The sequence below is a fragment of the Seriola dumerili genome, unplaced genomic scaffold (genome assembly GCF_002260705.1).
Source record: "Seriola dumerili isolate Sdu_G_001 unplaced genomic scaffold, Sdu_1.0 BDQW01000110.1, whole genome shotgun sequence".
NCBI classification, from domain to species: domain Eukaryota; kingdom Metazoa; phylum Chordata; class Actinopteri; order Carangiformes; family Carangidae; genus Seriola; species Seriola dumerili.
This window is the reverse complement of record NW_019174365.1, coordinates 11,348,558-11,368,401: the sequence shown is the minus strand read 5'-3', so window position 1 is coordinate 11,368,401 and position 19,844 is coordinate 11,348,558. Positions and strand designations below refer to the sequence as shown.

The 19,844-nt window shown below is 40.6% G+C and overlaps 1 protein-coding gene across 1 annotated transcript in view; it reads left to right on the top strand.

Annotated features, from left to right (window-relative positions):
* Positions 1–7,616: 7,616 nt before the first annotated feature.
* The window catches only part of angpt1 (angiopoietin 1), a 55,573-nt gene continuing 43,345 nt past the window's right edge, over positions 7,617–19,844 (top strand). Inside the window, exon 1 of the mRNA XM_022746981.1 lies at positions 7,617–8,560. Coding sequence (XP_022602702.1) covers positions 8,105–8,560 — 456 coding nt within the window. The 5' untranslated portion in view covers positions 7,617–8,104. The remainder of the gene's footprint in view (positions 8,561–19,844) is intronic.

The window sequence follows — 19,844 nt, the reverse complement described above, 5'->3', positions numbered from 1 at the left end:
GCTTGCTGTTGTCCAAAATGCTAAACTTCACTTTATCTGATGTGGCAGAAGAGGATGGAGAATGTACACAGAGAATATTAGCTAAAGGCAGAGGAATGTGATGGGTGAGGGTCCTATAGTTACTAATGCTGGAAACAGACCTTGAGAAACACTGGAAATCCCAATACAAAACAAATTTGTTTCCACAACATTGTAAATATAAAGGATAGTACACAGGACAATGAGGACAATGAGTGGACTTTTTATTTTTATTTTTAAACTCAAATCCTTTATTTAAACAGATCTGTGTACAGAAATAAACAGTTACAGTTAATACATAGACAGACACAGATGATTAAAATGTTCCAGTCCATTTGTATGCAGTATAGTATTTGAACCCATGTTTTCCAAGTGTGAACAAGGGGTACAGCTAAAGTTAAAGTGTCCTGTGACCTGACATTGTAAGAACTGTATTTAAATGTAACCAGAGAGCAGACGTAACTAGGCAGTTTGTACAGTAGAGCCTTATAAATAAACAACATACAATGCTGCTCCCTTCTGTTTGTTAAGGAGGACCGTTCCACCTTTTCTGATTCAGTGGCGATTAGAGTCACATTTCTAGGCAACCCAGGACGTGTTCCACAACACACATCCATCAAAACAGTTTGTTTTGCTAATTTGTACTGAAACGTGTGTGAAAAGGAAAAAAAAATAGAGTAAAAATGCTATGAGCAGGGGGCAAAAAAGAGAGATGCAAATGAGTTTCATAAGACTGCCACTCTGCACTAAACACTGCACCGTTTAATCCTTTGCTCTCCATTTTCTGATGCTTTTTAGAATCATTTTATCATCTATTGATCTGATTTAGATCGTCCTGACTCTGGTCAAGTACATTTAAATGAATCCTAATCATAAATATCTGGATCAGAAAATTTGGACACACATCCATCCAAAGCAGGGAACAGGAGTGCAGGAAGACCTGATCCAACTTTGTTGTGAAACGGATATCCTGCTTGCCATCACCTCAGAGCTGGTAACACACAGTATATTGTATAGTGTATGTACCTACTGCCCAGACTTGAGTGTTATGCTTTGTGGGGATGGGTGTGGTTCTATGCACATCTTAACTGTAAACTACAGTCTTTCTCATAAGTTACATGAATCTGTTCTCCCCAGGTAGTCAGTCAGAGACACTGATCAATAAGAGAAACTTCTGGTGCCTTGATTTTGAGGTTTAGCTAGTGACAATGTCTTGTGTATGTGTTGTGCATTTTTGTGTCTGTGTTTGTCTTTTGACTGTATGTTATTTTTGCACGTCCCAGTGCTTTTGTGTCCTGCTGCAGACCCTACATTGTTCAGTGTTTACTAAGCTCACTAGATAAGTGGAAGAACAGAGAGTAGCATACCCAGAGTACCCAGAGGGTTTGGCTAGACTCTGGGTTTTGCAGATACCCAGAGTCTAGCCAAACCCTTGTCTGACCTTTGCCACAACCAAGCATTGCAGCAGCAAAGGTCATTTTTTGTTTCTGCATTTGTTTTCACATGGGGTTGGTCAACCTTATGATTGCGAATTGAAAACATGACACAAGTGACATCATCTAAAGTTGATTGTGTCAAATTTGAGCTTAGTGTGCAGAAAATTACAGCTCTGTTCACAATAGAGACACAAACTAAACTAAAATACACAATGCATGGCAGTTCATGATAGGACTTTGGAAGAATTAGGGTGAGAAGTTGGAAAAGGGCACATCAGATGGGACTAGTAACATGTAGTACACAACACTATACAGATCGTCTTAAGAAATACACACTTCAACTTCAACTTCAACTTGAAATTGATTTGCTGTAATGATAAATTGGTGAAGCACGGAGGGAAAACACATGGGGTCTACACCACAAATGCTTTTGTAAATGGACCCAAAGGCCTCATTTCTCCTTTTGTTTTTCTTCTTTCCTATTGTTTGCTGATGTTTTTTCATTTATTGTTTTGTAGTGCGACCATTCGTGCCATATCCTCAACTGTTGGACCAGCAGGAGAGTGATTACCTTGACCATGGATGCCCCCTTTTTTCGTAAGTTCTTGTTCCTTTTTGTTGAGAGAAAGAAATGAGCGTGAGAAAAACAACCCTTGGGTTAAGAACTGAAATAAAAGATTTAACATTATAATGACAGACAGAAACCTCCTTACTTTCCGTTCACCTCGCTCTGAACTTTGCCTCGTGAGTCGAGGATGGAGGGATTGAGGTGGGACAGGGATTGGGCATGGCTGCTTTGACAGCAGATAGAGGCCATGCCTGTGGTGAGCACAGACTGAGAGCTTGGGGGGAAAAACCAAGAATGACAGCCACCTTGTGCTAATGGCCCCGCGGTGTCACTCTTCCAGCGCTCTCACCCTGATGACATCATTGCTCCAGGCAGGCACGTGTCACAATGGGTTTTTAAGGAAATCCATCAAATCATCTGCTTCTGCAGCAGAAAGACTTTTCTAAGCATCTAGATGAGAAAAAACAACTTGGGAAAAATCTTTTGTAATTCAGCAGTCAATATTTATATTCATACACGAAAGGTAGAAACTGAATTGGGGCTTTATTGTCATTAACTGTTTGAGCTAAGAGAGTAACAAGACTAAATGTCTATCACCATGCTAGTGGTGCTGTACTTAAAAATACTAATGTCAGCATGCTAACATGGACATAATGGCAATGCTAATATGCTCCACTAATTTAGCAGACAAGGTAAGGTTTATCATCTTGGTTTAGCATAACATTAGCTACTTGGCACTAAACAAAGGACACGGGACAAAATAATCTCTAGAAAAAAGGCCTGGAGTTCACCAAAATCATAAGGATTCATCATTTCATCTTTTAAATCTGTACCAAAATTCACGACATTCATCCGACAGTTGTCGAGTTATTTCATTAAAAGCCAAATTTATCAGCCTGCTGGTAGCACCATCATATTTGGTGCCTATCCGTCCAGTAGCCTAGACATTGACATGTTTCACAGCAGAAGTTAAAACTTTGACAGTGGATGACCGAAGTCATTAAGATCTATCCTCTGGGTACCAAGAATATCTGTATTAAATTTCTTGGTAATCCATCCACTGGTCAATGATATATTCCACTCTTGACCAAAGTGGTAGACTAACTAAACGACTGAACAACCAAAAGACTGACATTGCTATCCCTAGAGCCATAGTAAAAAAAAAACACAGAACCAAAGAATCCTATTTCAGTAATCTATTTTCTTCATTGGGGATAGCTTTTGAGGATTTAAGGATTTAACTTTTAATTCCATTCTCCAGAGAGTGTAGCAAAACTTGTGTTCTTGCTGGGCCCCTGCTTAACTCTCTATCCAGCTGAGTACCTACTTTTCCTCTTAAATCCTTTTTTGTTTGTCTCTGTGAGGAAACCGTTGGAGGTTGAGCCTCAGTATTATTTTCCAAAAGGATTTCTGTAAGCAGACTTAAAAACCTGAGCCCATTCTCCACAGGCTTACTGCAAAGTTGTTGAAGCGGCTTCAGAGAGTAAGCCACCGGTGTAACTCTTAACTCTTTTACACGTGCATTTCAGCACATCCACTCATAGAGTCCTTCACAAAACTCAAATCCACTCAAAGCACACACAAATGTATGATTCCTTCCCTGTCACCTCTGAACGGCGGTGTGTGAAAAGCGAAGTCATCACTCAGCCAAATGCTAACGAGGCTATTGTGCATGAGATTAAACGAACCAGACCGGACTGTGGATCTTTCAGATGGAGCTCAGAATATGACAGGTCCACTCCGAAATCAAAGCAGGAGAATAAAACACTAGAGGGACCTGTAGGAGCTCTTTCAAATTGATCTCTTCACTGGTGTGGATGCTGGCACTGGTTCAGCATTACCATGACACTGTGTTTGAATTGTGTGTGCCTGTGTGTTTGCGCGCGTGCACGTGCATGCGTGTGTGTGTGTGTGTGACTCTAATAACCATCACCATGACAAACTGTGAAGCTTATGGGCAAAAGAAACGTCATCAGTGTTTTGGCTGGGTTATGCAACCAACTAATCACATTCAAATTTTCCTAGTTGAAAGAAACTGGTAAACACTGAGAGCACCGAAGCTATTCAAGCACGTCTGAATGAGTTGCTGCGGTTTGTCTTCGGAGTCAGACGGAACGTGTTTGCCTTTCAAATCCAGTGGCGACTGCATTTATTAACCCACTGTGTTTTTTTGTTGTCTGGTCTGATCAAAGAGCCAAATGTATTAATGGTAAGTGTCAAACATTTTTGAGATGTCACACAGTGAATAATGAATAATTTAGTCAAATTTATTTATTTTTTTTAATTCAGAAATCAAATTCAAGGGTATAAGTTTGGTTTCTGAATTCAGGGAGACCATTAAATTAGGGGTCTTTCAACCAAACAATAAGACAGACATTTATATGATGATTAAATTGGTTGTCATGCTCTCTACCGTCAGAAAATTTATCAGCAAATATTTTGATAATAACTCCACTGCTTGAGTAAATTTTCAAGCAAAATTGCCAAACATATGCTTTCTCCATTCCCTCTTGTGTGAGTATTTGCTGTTTCTCTCTTTGGGTTTTGGACTGTTAGTTGAACAAAACAAGACATTTGAGCATTCACCTCTGGGGAGCTCTGGGGAGCTCTGGGGTACTGTGATGGAGACCATGAAAAATAATCAGCAGGTTACATGATAATGAAAATAATCAGTCAAACCTGATGCCAATGAAAAATAACGTCACATTTACTCAAGAGAACATTGTCTCATCAATGAAAATTTAGAGGAAATGATTTCTTTCCCTGAAAAGCATTCAATATTTTTTTCAGCTCTGAATCATTTCTGCAATCTTCTGCTATGCATGGCCACAACAAGCTCCATTGATCAGGCAGAATTCATGTAAAAACATGAACACAACAAAAACATCTTCTTAACAAGCTTTTTAAATTACGCTATTATCTTTATTTAGCGTATGTGCAGCCCTTATAACTAAAAGGAAGATTGCACTAGTCCCAGCAGGAAGAACTGAAAAAGCTGTAAAAGCTGTGATCCTCTCATGTTCCCACATCATACATAAAATTTTACATTACATGCGGAAGGCCGTGTCAGTCGGATTGATGTTGAGTTATACAAAATGTCCTCCCAAACTTTTCACAAGCAAAACATGAGCCAGATTCCCATGAAGGGCCGCTGCCTCGAGGCCTCTCGCAACTGACGTGACCCGCGCTGAGCTTGACTGTCACCAGCAAAACGATTATTGCATTTTACTAAAGTGGGTGTGCATAGGATATGTATGTGTGACAGGCAGAATAGAACAGCATTCCCCTCCCCCAGGGGTGAGTAAATGATTATACTCTTGTAGCTTTCAAAATCAGTTTTTGTTCTCTCAATAAGTTTACATTCCAGTGAGAATTCAGATCTGATATTAGAGCTTGTGTTTCCCCCCACAAGTTCTGCTGCTTGTTCCAGTACTGGCTGAAGTACAGCAAAATATGAGAATGTTGATTTTGATGTTGCAAAATGGAGGTTTAGACAAATTTCACTGGAAAGCATATGTACACAATTTGGTTCTAAACAATAACTGTAGTGTGTCCAGCACAGCATAGCACAGCGCAGCACAGCAGATACAGTAACACTGCGGTTAACAGTGATAGCGGCAGATTTACCCCTCGAAATTCATGTTATATTTTGAAAGAGTTGGTCTCAGATTTTATCAGTTGAAGCTAGCTAGCAATAATTAGCTCTCTGAGTTGGTTTGAAAACGGCTTACTCATTGTAAAATATCACATACAGAAGGCCTTAACATAACACCTCCCCTCCTGATTTCTTTTCCGCATGAGTGTTTTTTTTGTGTGCATAGCTGTTCATAGAAGTGATGTGTAGTTTTAATTTTGCACACTTAAAGTTGCCCAGAGGTAGCAATTATCTCCCACTTAGTTTCCCTTGGACATAGTAACTGGCGCCCAGATTTCAGGACACCAAAGACAAGCTCTCCAGCAGATATTTGCTCATGCTTTGTGTCTTGGCCAGTCTGGGTTATTCAAGGGGTTTGTTATCTTGGGTCTCCTTCTTGCATTCTCCCACACAGAGGGCCCAACTTTGTAGCCCCCTGCTATCACTGAATATACACATAATCTATCAAACACACACATATGCAGGATCACAGAGACATATACAGTATAATATGTAAGCTTGAGCAGGCAGATGGAGGCAGTAAAACGCATGTGCAGACATACATCACATACAAATAATAGCATGAACATGCGCGTGCCCTGTCGCACAGATTTGGATGTTTGGGACTACAGAAGAATGTTGAAGTCCAGCCAGAATTCAGACAGCTGTGTCTCCCCAAATAGGAGATTTTTAATGGACTGTCCATAACAAGGACTTGACCTTTGACCTTGGGCCTTTCAGCGCTGTGTTTCCTCACTCTGCTCCTTCCTCTGGCCTGATGATGAAGAGACATTCCATCTTCCAGCGCTCATTCTTGGATTTCACTTTTGTTTTCTTGAAAACATAACAGCCGAGGGTGAGTGTGAAAGAGACTGTACTGTATATAAAATGAATGAAGATAGCGACAGTGCAAGTAATGTAGATGTAGTGGGTGGATGAAAGACAGAAAATAAATCTTGCAGGCAGAGGTTTTTTGCAGTCTCACACTCAAATCGGTGCTGCTATTTCTGGGCTGCAGTGATGGAAAATGACTATTAATGTCATTCAATCCCAGCCAATACTGAAGTTAAAAAGCCTCAGAATAAGAAATGCTTCGGGGACACCTGTGGTAACACTAAAAAACAACTTAATACAAGCCCCGGAGTTCAGTTTGAAATTACATGATTATCAACCGCTGAGTCATGTATTTGTTCAGGCTCGATAAAATTTTTATGTCTTTTTCAGACATCGCTGTCGGTTTGCTTTTACTAACACGAACCTCTTTAAAATGCCCATGATCAGCTGTTCTCTTCTGGATTACATCACTATATGTCACATATTCATATGCACAATGTATGTTTGTCACGTGCTCCTGTCTTACAACTCTTGTCCAGTGCTTGCAAATCAAACCTATTATAATCTTGCATGGGAATGGACAGACAGACTAGGCTATGATATAATAAATGGCAGCCATAAATAATATCAAGGATTAATATTAAGGGTTAAAACTTTATGGCGCCATCAAAAAGACAATGGAAAAAAGAGATTGCCTCTATAAAGATCTCATTTGCCTTGATGATGGGTCTATATTGATGAGAGATAAAAAAAGAAGCTGAGAATTAGACTATAAAATCACCTGGAAATAAACCTCTCTCCTGCCTACATGTAATAAAGCACCTGTCATTGTATAGTGTGAGAGGGAGTAGAGAAGTATCTCAGGAGCAGATAAATTAAACGCATACGCTTAGACAAGTTTTCTGTATCAACACAGGCAAGAAGGCAGGTCAACCACATGAGCCTGCAGTCAGAGAGCCTGTAAACTGATCCTCTCAGTCTAAGCACATCCTCTGTGCTCGGGTCCCCTTTCTGCCAGGATCACACACACACACACACACACACACACACACACACACACACACACACGGTCGCTCGTGCACATGCATTCCTGTGCAGGCTCTGCAAGGGGCAGGCGCAGAGTGTGCTGGAAGCTTGGAACTGCTCTTCAGAGTGAGCGTCTCTCTCACTCTCCCCAGTCGTGAAGTCAGAGAGCAGAGGAGGAAGGGAAGGCAGACAGACCGAGGGAGGTCTGACGACACCATCCCTGCTTACCCGCGGCACCTACTTTAAATGCACAGACTGATAAATGCAAGCACACAGCCTGGTCACATCTGGCTTTGATTTTACTGGAGGAACATCAAGATTTATTACCAAGCTGTCATTCTGCAAGAGATGTGTGCCAGGACAAAAACTTAAAGGAGCTTTGGAAACATAGCACGTGTAAGTGTCCATGGCAAAAGAGTCGGCAGTAGCTCTCAATGTTGGAGGTCCAGTGTGAGGATGGATGACACAGGTTCCAGGCTAACGGTGTTCTTCACCGTTTTCTGATCCGGCTTCAAAGGGAACATCCAGCCAGAGGAAGAAGGAGCAGCTAAATACGTAAGAACTTAATTCACCTGCACCACTTTTGAAATGATGCTGTGGTACAACTTTGGCCACCACTTGCTCTCGCTGGCGGCCGTTCTGGTGATTGTGAGCTGCGGAGGAGGGGAGCAAAGGAGAGGGACGGATAGCAGCACCAGCAGCACAGGTGGCAGCAGCGGCAGCGGCAGCAGCAGCAGCAGCAGCAGCAGCAGCAGCAGCAGCAGCAGTAGCAGCAGCAGTGGAGGAAGTAGTGGTAGTAGTGGTAGTAACTACAGCAACAGACGTTTTCATAAGATCCAGCACGGCCAGTGCACCTACACGTTCATCCTACCTGAGGGAGATGGAGCTGGAGGAGGCTCCTGCAGGGAGGCGAAAGCCGGTAGCCCGCAGTACAACGCCAACTCTCTCCAGAGGGATGCCCCACCACCTGAGCCAGAGTTTCCCAGCCAGAAGATCCAGCAGCTCGAGCACATTATGGAGAATTATACCCAGTGGCTACAGAAGGTAAGGAGCAGCTCAGGTGGTGTGTCATCCAAAACTTTCATGACTTTAACAAGGAGGATCAGTTGTTAGTTTTCTAAATGCAAGATGGAAATAGGAATTTTCCTGTTTTTAATTAGATCCATGCTAAAAGAAGTGGTCATTGAATTGCGTCTATAACATCCCTGCATTACTGTATCCATTTCTTTTGAAGTGGTCTCAGTGTAGTGCATAGTTTATTGAGATATTTATGTTTCTGTGGGTGTGTGGTCTCCGCAGAGCGTCTGTTTGTGGCTTCACTAGATAACTTGTTTTGGTTTCTGGATGAGGCTCTCAGACCAAAACTGAGCAGTGTTTGCTGTTTTCTCATAGTCAACGTGTTGTTTGCCAAAGTGTCTGTCAGTAGGAGAGTTTATGTGCTTTAGGAGTTGAGCATTCTCTGTCATGCTGTGTGACCAATTTCAAAATAAAATATCAGGGAGAGGACATGTTTGCACAAACGACAGTGACAAAAAAGTAGAACTGAAAAGATCACTGATCCGTGTTCTTAAATGAACTCAAAAACACATGGAGTTCAATTTGACAAAATGGTTTTATCAGACAGCGAAAAAATATGCAGTTGATAATGTAGAAGCCAGCCATCATCACAATTTATATTAACTCTGCTATGTTGTTATGTAACTGTGTACATTAACTGAGCTGAACTTTTTGTTCTGGATGTCACACAGCTGTCTGATTTTTTTCCTGCCTTCATAGACATCGAGCACATTGTGTCTCTGTACCCGTCCACCAAAACCTATTTTTTCCTACTTTCTCTCTATTTTTTCCTGAGTAAATTACCCTTTGAGTAAATTCCACAGATGTCCAGTTGAGTTGCACAGAGCGTCGGTCATAGAGCAGAGGTAGTTACATGTCAGTCACCCCCTGTTCTCCAGTGGGCTGTCTCTTTAATGGCAGGAAGTCAGAAAGAGCCTCCAGAGACACTCAGAGAAGGAAAAGACACAGAAAGAAAATGCTCCCTTTATTTATTCAAGTCAAGGATGTGTGAGTATAACTGCAAATTCCAGATTCACATGTAAAAAAAAAAAAAAAAAAAAAAAAAAAAAAATGCATAACCTGTTTGATTTCTCTATAAACACAATCCTCATTATATCTGAGCTGATATGATGATGTTTAATTATTTCTGAATGGCAAAATTCCAATTTATTTATAGTGCCATGATGTTTACTATGTTCAAATATGGTTCTACTGTAATGTTAATGAGATGTGAATTGTGAGGCCATCGCTGATATGGTTTGGCAGCCACCCTGCTTTTTTAAGCTTTGAGACTTTGTGTCTCCAAAGAGAGTGAGACTATCTCCCTGAAAATGAATACATGAATCAAATAAACAAACTTCCAAATTCGGCAGAACCGGCTCTCCTGCTCCTTGACTTTCCACAATATTGCCCTTCTCAAATAAGATCAGCAGGTCCAATCTGTGATTAATTGCTTAGAGCTAATGGTTTATTTTTCGTCTACAGAACAAGGTGGTGTAACACGAAGCGACTGCATGCACAGATAACACCTAATGGATTTGATGGATTACAGTGGAACCGGGGAGGGGGGGTCAAATCAACCTGAACTTCATCAATACCCAGAGACTGTTCATTAGCAATAAGCGTATCCTCCCAAATCTCTCTGGCCCACTCTGCTGTCTGCCTGTTTTTCATTTACTCTCATAAAGTAAACTTTTCACTCCTCAGGTTGGAGGAAATAGTCATTCCTCATCAATTAACCAGGTGCTGGTCAAAGTAGGTTACAGCGAGATGTTGATTGAGTTTGTGTTTAGGGAGGTGCAGTGTTGGCGGCTACTCCGCCCTCCTGCAAATTCAGGTCTTCTTCCTAAAGCATACATTTCCAAATCTAAATGAAATATCATATGAGAGAGATTTTGAGATTACAGAACAGAATCTGTACAACATCAGCTCATCATTGGACTGTATATCACTGCCTTTATCTCAGTTTAGCAGAGGAATTTACTGTACATGGTGTATGTCATGGGTTTAAGAGCGGTGGGTGTACCACATATTTTATATAGGTGTGTGTGGATTCAATTTTATACAGCTTTATAGAACTGAAAAGAGATATGCGTTACCCTGATTAAAAAAAAAAAAAAAATTGCCCTTTTGATTAATGACTTTTTTACTTTTTTCACTGTTCAAGTCTGAAAAACCTGTGTCTTTCTATACAGCTCCCAAAAGCAATCCATGTGTCAAGAAAGGCCAGGGGGTGAAATAACACCAGCTTTATCTTTGCTCAGTGGACCTCATCTGTCTGTGATAGTACAAGTGATACTATGAAAACACAACAGCAACATTGGTAGACTGAAGGTCTGACTAATGAGACCAACTTTCTCCTCAGATGTAAAAATGGGAGCAAGTTACAACGTCTGCCATCGCCACTAATACTAACACTGCCGGGCCACAGGTATTTTTCATTTAAAATAGAAAAATCCAATATCGACAAGATATAATATGTTAGATTATAGGATTATATTTTGTGTGTATGTGTATAAATTAAATTCCCTAGATGCATGTAATTATATAAAAAGTATTAGATTATGGAAAAACATAAGAAAAACTTAGACTGCATACAGCATAAGACAGACAGATAAGCATAAGAAAGAAATTGGCACAGGCATTTCAGGGGACGCTTAAACACACAGTGGTAATTCAGGCTAATTACGCTGCATGGGGGGGACATCAGGATGCAGTTAACATTTTTCATTGGACAGAAGATTAAGTGTTCTGGCCAGTCTATCTATCTTAATCACACCAGCGTTTTTACTGCTTGTCTAAGAGAAAGCTCGCCCTGATGTTGCTCCAGCCAGCTCTGATGAAAGAGAAGGACGGAGGAGACCATTCCAGATAGCAACCCCGTGTCTGGGTGCCCAGTCCAGTGTGGGGGGTGGTCAGTTAAGAGTGATGCAGCAAACAGCTGTTGGGGAAGCATTTTAAGTCTGAGATCTTTCCTTCCTCAACCCAGGATAGAGTATATGGACCCTGATAACATTCCTGACCAGTCAAAGGTTGCCCGTGTTTGTCCAAGGATTACTTCCCTGGCCTGCCTGCAAGGCCGAGGAACCTCAAACATCTTTGGCTCTGATCTCAGAGAGAGAATGCAGCAGGAAACAATATATTTCACACATAAAATGATAATTACAATACACTTTATTTTTGCAGCACCTTTATTAAATAGTGCTTATACTGTGCTTTGCAGAAATAGGGATAAGAAAGCTAACAGCGATAAAATTTAAATCAATAGATTAAGAGAACAGAGCATATAAAACAGCGGGCGAATTAATCATAGGGGTAAAACTATCATGGAAATATGCTTCAATTTTGGGGTGTTGCAGACAAAAGTTGATGGCTCTAAACTGGGGGCTGCATCAAAATTCTGACAGTGGAAGAAATTTAGGACCAAATTCCCGTCAAGTCCTTGCTGCCCAACCCATATTTACAAACCGACCAATCAGAATACAACCTGAAACACAGAAGACGCACAATGTTACTGCCAAAATCATCATATTCACCACAAACTCACTGAGCAAAATTCATATTTCACGTTGCCCTCTTTTGCTTGGCTGGCAGCTTATTTATCTGCTACCTTTGTAAAACATAAGAGTAGAGCAGATTGTTGATGTTGATGAGATAGTTTTTAAGCTCTGACACACTTAAACCAAACTTTAATATACAAAACCCTTTTTGAAAAGCCAAATTTCTCTAATATGTTTTCTGAACACAGGGACTTGTAACACTGGAGCTCTCACTAAATAAATGTAGATCTAAAATTAGAAAAATAGAGTAAAGAGCAGGTAAAAATTCTTACCAGCTTTTAATACTTGAAAGTTTTTGACACATTGTGGTCAGTTCCAAAAAAGCATTGAGTTTATAACTCAGGTAGGGAGTAGGTCTGGTGAACAGGTTGGTGTGGCAGGTCATTGTTTTCAGTGGCAGTTATTCTAGCCGCTGGGCTTTTGGTGGGCTGTATCTCTTTTTGGAAATATGAGAGTGGCGATGGGTTATATTAGAAAAAGAACACGTTGTGCTGGATAAAAGTAGATATAGCACACATCTTACTGCATGTCCTGACAACATCCCTTCTACTTTTCTAATATTTCAAGGACAATGAAAATTTGGCACAGGCATGAGTTCAGCAAGCCAAATTTAGTTTCTTGTTCTCGGGAGTGAAAGTAATATATCTTCTCATGTCCCTCCTGGTGGAGACAATAGAAAGTGGTTGAGTGCAGTGTTTCTTGGGAAGGACAGCCTGTGCCAAACTAAGCTGTTGCACAAAGGGACTGGGGAAAAAACTATCGTCATCTTATCCCTGTGAAATTCCCATCATTCTGCCTCTCGACGAACAGGACTATGCTGCATAAACAGCGGTTTAAAAGGATATACCGACATGTTGGCAGCAGCTTGTTTCCCTTCCATACTGGGTGTTCATACGAGAAAGGGTGAATATGTTTCTCTACTTAATGCTATGAGAGGGCCACACAGCATGCCTGGGGATCCAAGGAGAAACCTATCTATTTTAGGGGTGACTTCCTCTATGAGAGTTTATTTTCACTGATAATGTGGGCCAAGACTAACAATTGGATGATGCAGGAAAAACTAGGAGATGCTCCGAGGAATAAAAAGCTCTTCCTTCCTGACCCCAAAACTTGTAAAAAGGAAACCATGGAAATTGCTTAAGGACGTTAGAATAACGGCTTCCAGAAAAGTTGTTGGTTGCACTTGTGTTATGACCGAAAGTGAAAAGGAAGTAGAGCTTTCTGCCAAGCATGTTGTGGGAATAGGGAAAAACATTACGGCAATACTACAGTATTTCCAAATTGGAATGAAAATGGAGCCGAACATAGTTAATGTTGATGACTTTCAGGTGAAGGGGCATTTAGTAGTTTTGTCATGCTCAATATGGCAAGCCACTTTGTTTTGAGACCCTCTCCCTTTTTTTCTCTCCCAGAAATCATATTTCAGTGTAACCAGTGGACCCAAACATGCTGGAGGTTTGATACTGGGCAGATGAGTATTGTATACCTACGTATGCCTCTATAAACCTCAATGAATGAAGCAGTAAATTTTATGGTAATTTCACTATGTGTCTTGAATCTGTCTAGTTTACGTTATAGCAGCTATAAAGCAAGCATATAGTTCCTTTTCCATCACTCATTTTAGTGGATCACTCTCTGGTGGGTACTTCATCTGGGATTTATTTTGTTTTAATTACAAGGTTATACATTTGGCAGGATTTATGGCATCCCTGCTGAAAACAGTGTTGCTAGCTTGTAGCTTGGCACCTACCGATGCATCTGTGGAATAAATTGAGAGTTTCCCCTGATATGTTTGTGTTTCCATATACCCATGAGTATATTCACTCCAGTAATGGTGCTAATTTTTCTTCATTTGGTAGCTGAAGGTATTATGAATGGCAGTGCCATGCAGCATGATTCAGGTATGGAAGGGATCTGTTTAAACCTACACTCATTTTTTGGGCTACTTAAGAGACACGAAACAGGCTGTAAATACAAACCTGACACATTATAAAAGACAGAGCAACAATAGTATTCATTTCGAGTCTTGTCTCTGGCTACCTGATGAATGTGAGTCCAATATTTGTTCTCCTTTTAACTCTGGTCTGGTCTCCACCAACTCCACAGGGAAATATCGGACTCCTTAGCTGCTAAATGCTCCACTATATTCACCAGATAGTTGCCTACTGTGTCTGTCTGTTGTTTGCTCATGGTATATCAGAGCTCAGCCGCCTGCTCAGATGAAAATGACACTGATAAGAATAGTGTGGCTGAAAACCTAGCTTTCCTGTCAAACCAAAACAATAAGCTAAAAAACACTAAAACGCTCAGTAGAGCTGAGGGGAACTGCAGAGTTGACTGATACACTACTGACCTCATCTACAAGCGACCCCTTTCACACACACATGGTCATTTGATCTATCGTAGCAGCTTTAAGGAATTACTAATGTGAGTGTTCTGCAGTGTGCTGTTAATATATGGAGTGATATTTAGATATATTTTTTCTTATAAAATCTTTGAAAAAAGAGCAAAGGCTTTTTTTTTTCAAAAGATTGAGTATAAATAATATTATTTTAGGCAGGCAAATGGAAGCCATTAGTACTGAGCGTGTAAGTTATGGTCAGAAGAGTTGCCAAAAGCACAAGGTTCAAGGCTGTATCTCTGCCACTGCTAAGGTTGAGTGATTATGAGCCAAATATGAGATAGCAATAGCTTAGATAGAACGAAACATTAGACATTATAGTCAATCTGAGTGTACAATTAGTGGGCAAGTAATGTGGTGTTATCACAGCCTGCAGCAAATCACGACTGTGTTTGAACTTAACTTCAGTCGCTGAGCCGGCTGTTATCTTTGTTATATTTTTGTTTTATAATGACTCTTGATAAACAGAGCAGATGATAATATTACTCACTCGTATCTGTTGCTATTTATTTTCCTCCAGACTTCTGGTTCATTTAGGTTGTGAGCTGTAAATCAAGGTTTGATGAAGGTCAAGGGAAGTGGATCAAGCCCCGTTTGAGAATTTGAGATGCTTGCAGTGAATACTGCAGGACGTCTACACAGTGTGAATTTATAATAATGTGTCAGTAATGTTTTTTTTTTCAGCTGCTTTACTTCCAGGAAACGATAACACTGAGAAACATGCATGTTTTGTATTGCTGATTCTGGCAGCAAGCAGGAGAGTGAGAAATCAGAATAGACTAAGTTTTAATGCTCTCGCTAAATGCCTGATTTTATGTTCTTCCAAGTTTGAAATTTACTGTATGTTCCCTTGCATCTGAATTATTAATCCCAAAGTTAATTCTGTAAAGTCTCTGAGGTGGAGAGAAAAATTCCTAAAGCCTCCCCACATGCTATCTCTGAGGGCCGACTCTCCCCGCAGCATCTCTTTGACTCTCCCTTACAGATGTTGCTTTATGAGTGGACGTCTTTGTCCGTCAGGGCCGGGGGAGCCTTCCAGAGGTTTCAGAGGACACAACTGTTTCACCTTTTTTTGGCAGTTCAGCCCCGCGGATTGAGTGGTGCAAGGATTTCAGATCCAAGCAACAAAAGAATCACAATCAGATGCTCCATTCTTAAGAAGCATAAGCTGTAGAATCTGCTAGAACTGTGGATGACAGGAAGCAAGTAAATGTGACAAGAGTGAAAGGAAGGAGATAAGTACAGAGTGCAAGATACTGGGTGAAAGATAAACAGTTTCACTCCCTCACAGTGTGGGCTAGATAGATCTTCAAATGACTAATGGTTGGCTCCGTTGTTTTTGTTTTGTTCCTGTGGCGCTGGGATAGGAGCCACTTGTTCTTAAAGACTTCATCACATCCAGGAATTACCTCACTTATTTATTTAATCTTTTTGTCCCTCGGTGTGGGTGAGAGAGGAGAGTTGCTGGGTGAACGTAGTGTCATGCATTCACTTACAATTTCAGACCCACACATCTTGATGGTAGACAGTCTGGAGCTATGCAGAACGGCAGGCTGATTATAGTCCGTGTCTGTTTTCTGCGGGCGGTTTGGACACTTGGGCGTGTTAGGTTCTCGGTTTATTGGTTAAGAGCTGTGATTGGTGCGACACCTTCCTCAGCCAGCTCACAGACAGACACGCAAAAAGATATAGGCGCTCATGCACACACGTATACACCCACAAATCTGCATATAGCCTGTGTTTTGAAAACAGAAACACGCTCGTAACCCTGTCCAGAGCAGTGTTTGCCTTGTCTGGGACCTGAGCCAGGCTTCTCACATTCCCCACAATACCAGAGCTGGAGTTGGCACAGAGACTGCAGAAGTGGGTTAGCCCCTGACATTTCTGTTCTGTTTAAAAATAACACCCTCAAAACATAGTACAGTACTGGTCAGAAGTGCTCATAGTCGTCGTAGTTGTTGACCTTTCACCACATTTCTTCTCCATTTTTCTCTTGTAGCTTGTTGCGCTTATGGTGACACCCCAGTCAGTGATGTCAGAGCAGGTGATTAACAGATGGAAAACACCTGCTGGACAGTCTGTGTAGCAGATGGATAGATGGATCTTCAGTTCAAGGATCCACCAGTGCCACATTTTCCTCTACTAATACTGGTTTCTTTACCTAAACTCATGGCCATGGCTGATACCGCTGATACTTTTTCAATTTCAAATGATAAGTTGATTTTAGTGTTAAATTTAAAGCCCCTATTTGCAAATTATTTTGGCGACTCTCAGTCTCACTTATGATAGATACTAAGGCACAATGAAATGAAAAAAAATGGACTATTTTATCTTACTAGAAAAAACATATGCCAGACAAACTTAAAAGAGGCTGCAATCCTATAAAGATCTAACCATAGGGGCTTTAATTACTGTCTTAGATCATTCATAAAATCTCAACTTTGCATTTTGATATACTGACAGTTATAAAAATATATGTTATTTATTGTGGATTGGACCAGTACCTAATCTGTTTAAGCCTGCATTAAGGGATCTTCAGGGTGCTTTGGAGCAGCGAAACAAGCTATAAACAAAATGTTGACATATTGTCCTATTGGCAACTGTGCGTGCTTATTTACATATCCGGCAGACTTACAGCAACATTAGTATTCACGTTGAGTCATATGTCTGGCCACTTGTTGAATGAAAGTCCATTATTCACTCTACTTTGAGTTCTGCTTTGGTCTCCACCCACTCCCGAGTGAAGTATCTGGCTCTTTACTAAATGCTGCAAAATGCTTAGTTTAGCTAAGCAGTCAGCGTGAACCAAAACAGTAAAGTTGTGGGCTGTAAAACCAAAACAATGAGGTGAAAGACGATAAAATGCTCCATGAAGCTAAGGAGAGCTGGAAGTTGAGTGATAATCTTAAATGGGTTTGCAACTATGAGCGACCCGTTTCACAAACATCTGGTCTTCTGATCCATTTTTTATATAAAAATAGCAGATAATAGATCAATTTTGTTGACAATATTGATTGTCTATATCAAACCAATATATCGCTAATACTTAGCCACATAAATAACTGAAAATAAAATTGTATGGAACTTAGTTTCCTAGACTTAGCTTCAGGTTGCTTAACACCACTGCATTTAAAATAGCCGTTTTCCCCATTTACTTACAAGGTAGAACCTTTTATAGCAGTAAATGTTAATAGTGTTGTGTTTGGCATTCATGCCTAAGACACCGGTTAAACATGACTGGTGCAAATTTAGCAAGTGATCATGTTATCAGTAGTAATTTATATGATGTTGACTACCACACAAGTCAGACTAACAAACACGCACGTGAGTATGCATTTTCCAAGAAGTCATGAAAGCAATTCTCAACTCAAACTCTTAAGTTTTATTCCCACTGTAGGTTTGAAAGCTGGCATTTGAATTTGGCTTTGGGTTTTGTCCACCATTTAGGGATGGAAAAACGTACCATGAGTACAGGCATTTCTTCCCAAAAGTAAGAATGTATCACAGTAACGGGCAGACTAACTCTAAATGTGCCGCTGTATGGCGACCTAACAGGAACTCTCCCATAAATCTGTCATTGATCGAACAGATGAATATGCTTTTTGCTCTGGGTTTACAACTAAAATACAAATGGTTACAAATGGTTCTTGATGTTTATTTAAATTGACGTGTTTGAAGCAGTCCTCAGATGGAGAGGCTAATCCTCCCGAGACCCGTGTGTGTATATTTCTGCATCTGTGAGCCTACAGACGAATCTGTGTCACACTAATGTCCAATGCTGCATTTGTGTTTGTGCATGACATTGTTTGACGCGCACATGAGCCTGTGTTTGTCTGTGTTTGGATGAGACGACCTTCATCTTAACTGATGGCCTGTAAAGGATCAAATGTGAGGTTCTTTCCCTGGGCCCATACAGTGACAAGTTGAAGTTGAAGCTCGGACAGAAAAGAGCCTGTCACATTTTGTCAGTGGCTTTCAAACAGCACTTCCATTATGAGCATAGATGAATACATCCTAGTGATGCATTGTGTCTATGCTGTCTGCTCTGCACAGCATAGGACATAACATTAACAGTTATGTCAAACTGGGAAATCCTTCCTTCCTCCCTTCCTTCAGTAGTGAGTCCACTTATAGCTGAGTGTGGGCAGCTTGCATTATTCCCGGCAAGAGTTTTAACCAAGGAAGCTTTCTAGATGGCTGGCAATTTCAAGCAATTTTCCTATGTATAATAGTATGCAGGTCCCCTTTTTTGTTCAATTTTTTCCCATCAGAATAGATAACTTTATTTAACTTCACTGCTGAATAACTGACAAAACAATCTCACTCCCCCCTCTATCCCTTTCTATCATATCACATGATCTTCATCAGCAAATAGAGTCTAAGTTGCTAAGTTGTCATTAAAGTGTTTTTTTTGAGTCACGTTGGCTCAAAAGTTGAGTATTGAGTTGAGCCTTTGACAAAAAAAAAAAAAAAAAAAAAAAAAAACAACCCTAAAAATCTCACCTCAAGGTCCATTTAGTACCCAGAACTTTCATCTTAGCCAAGAATTACAGGATGGACTACAGGATGAGATTATAAGGTTGTTTGAATTTGGCGTAGATATGGCAAGACCACTGATCTGAGCTCATGTGTATGGGTGATGGTTTAAGTGTGGTTGAAGGCCAGGAATTATACATACGGTACACTGTGTGTCTTCCAAGCTTTTTCAAAATCGTCTTCCTCTTTCCCTTGGACCCACATTTTTTCCCAATAGAAATCATCCAAAATAAGTTATGACAAACTGTACTGACAGGTTGCCATGTTTGTTTCAACAAATTATAGATTCATGACTCATGAGTTCATTTATCTTTCAGCTTCTCTAGAAAGAGCTGTATCAGAGTGAGCAACAGACAGTAAAGACACAGAAACACAAACCTTATCAGCATTTTCATCCATCATCAGCTGAGGGTCAGACAGCAGCAAATGCTTCTAACGCTGCAGCATGGCAGTGATACAAATAGTGGCTACGGATGAACTGCACATTGTCATTATCATTAACAGCAGCATCTATTTTCCTCCTCTCCAACAGCTGTGATGAGGTCAGGTCAGACTGAAGCGGTTCCATGTGGAGATGTTAGTCGGGCTACTGCACCTCGTCTTCCTGTTCATCTCTCTTGTTTAGGTTGAATGTCGGTTCAGCATCACTTAAGGGAAATTTAGGCACATACGCAAAACATACACACTCCATACTGCCTTAAAGTACCACCATCAGTACTTAAAAGTGCCTCACGCAGCCATTGATGTGATATATAGCCCAGCGTGTGTTAGCCAC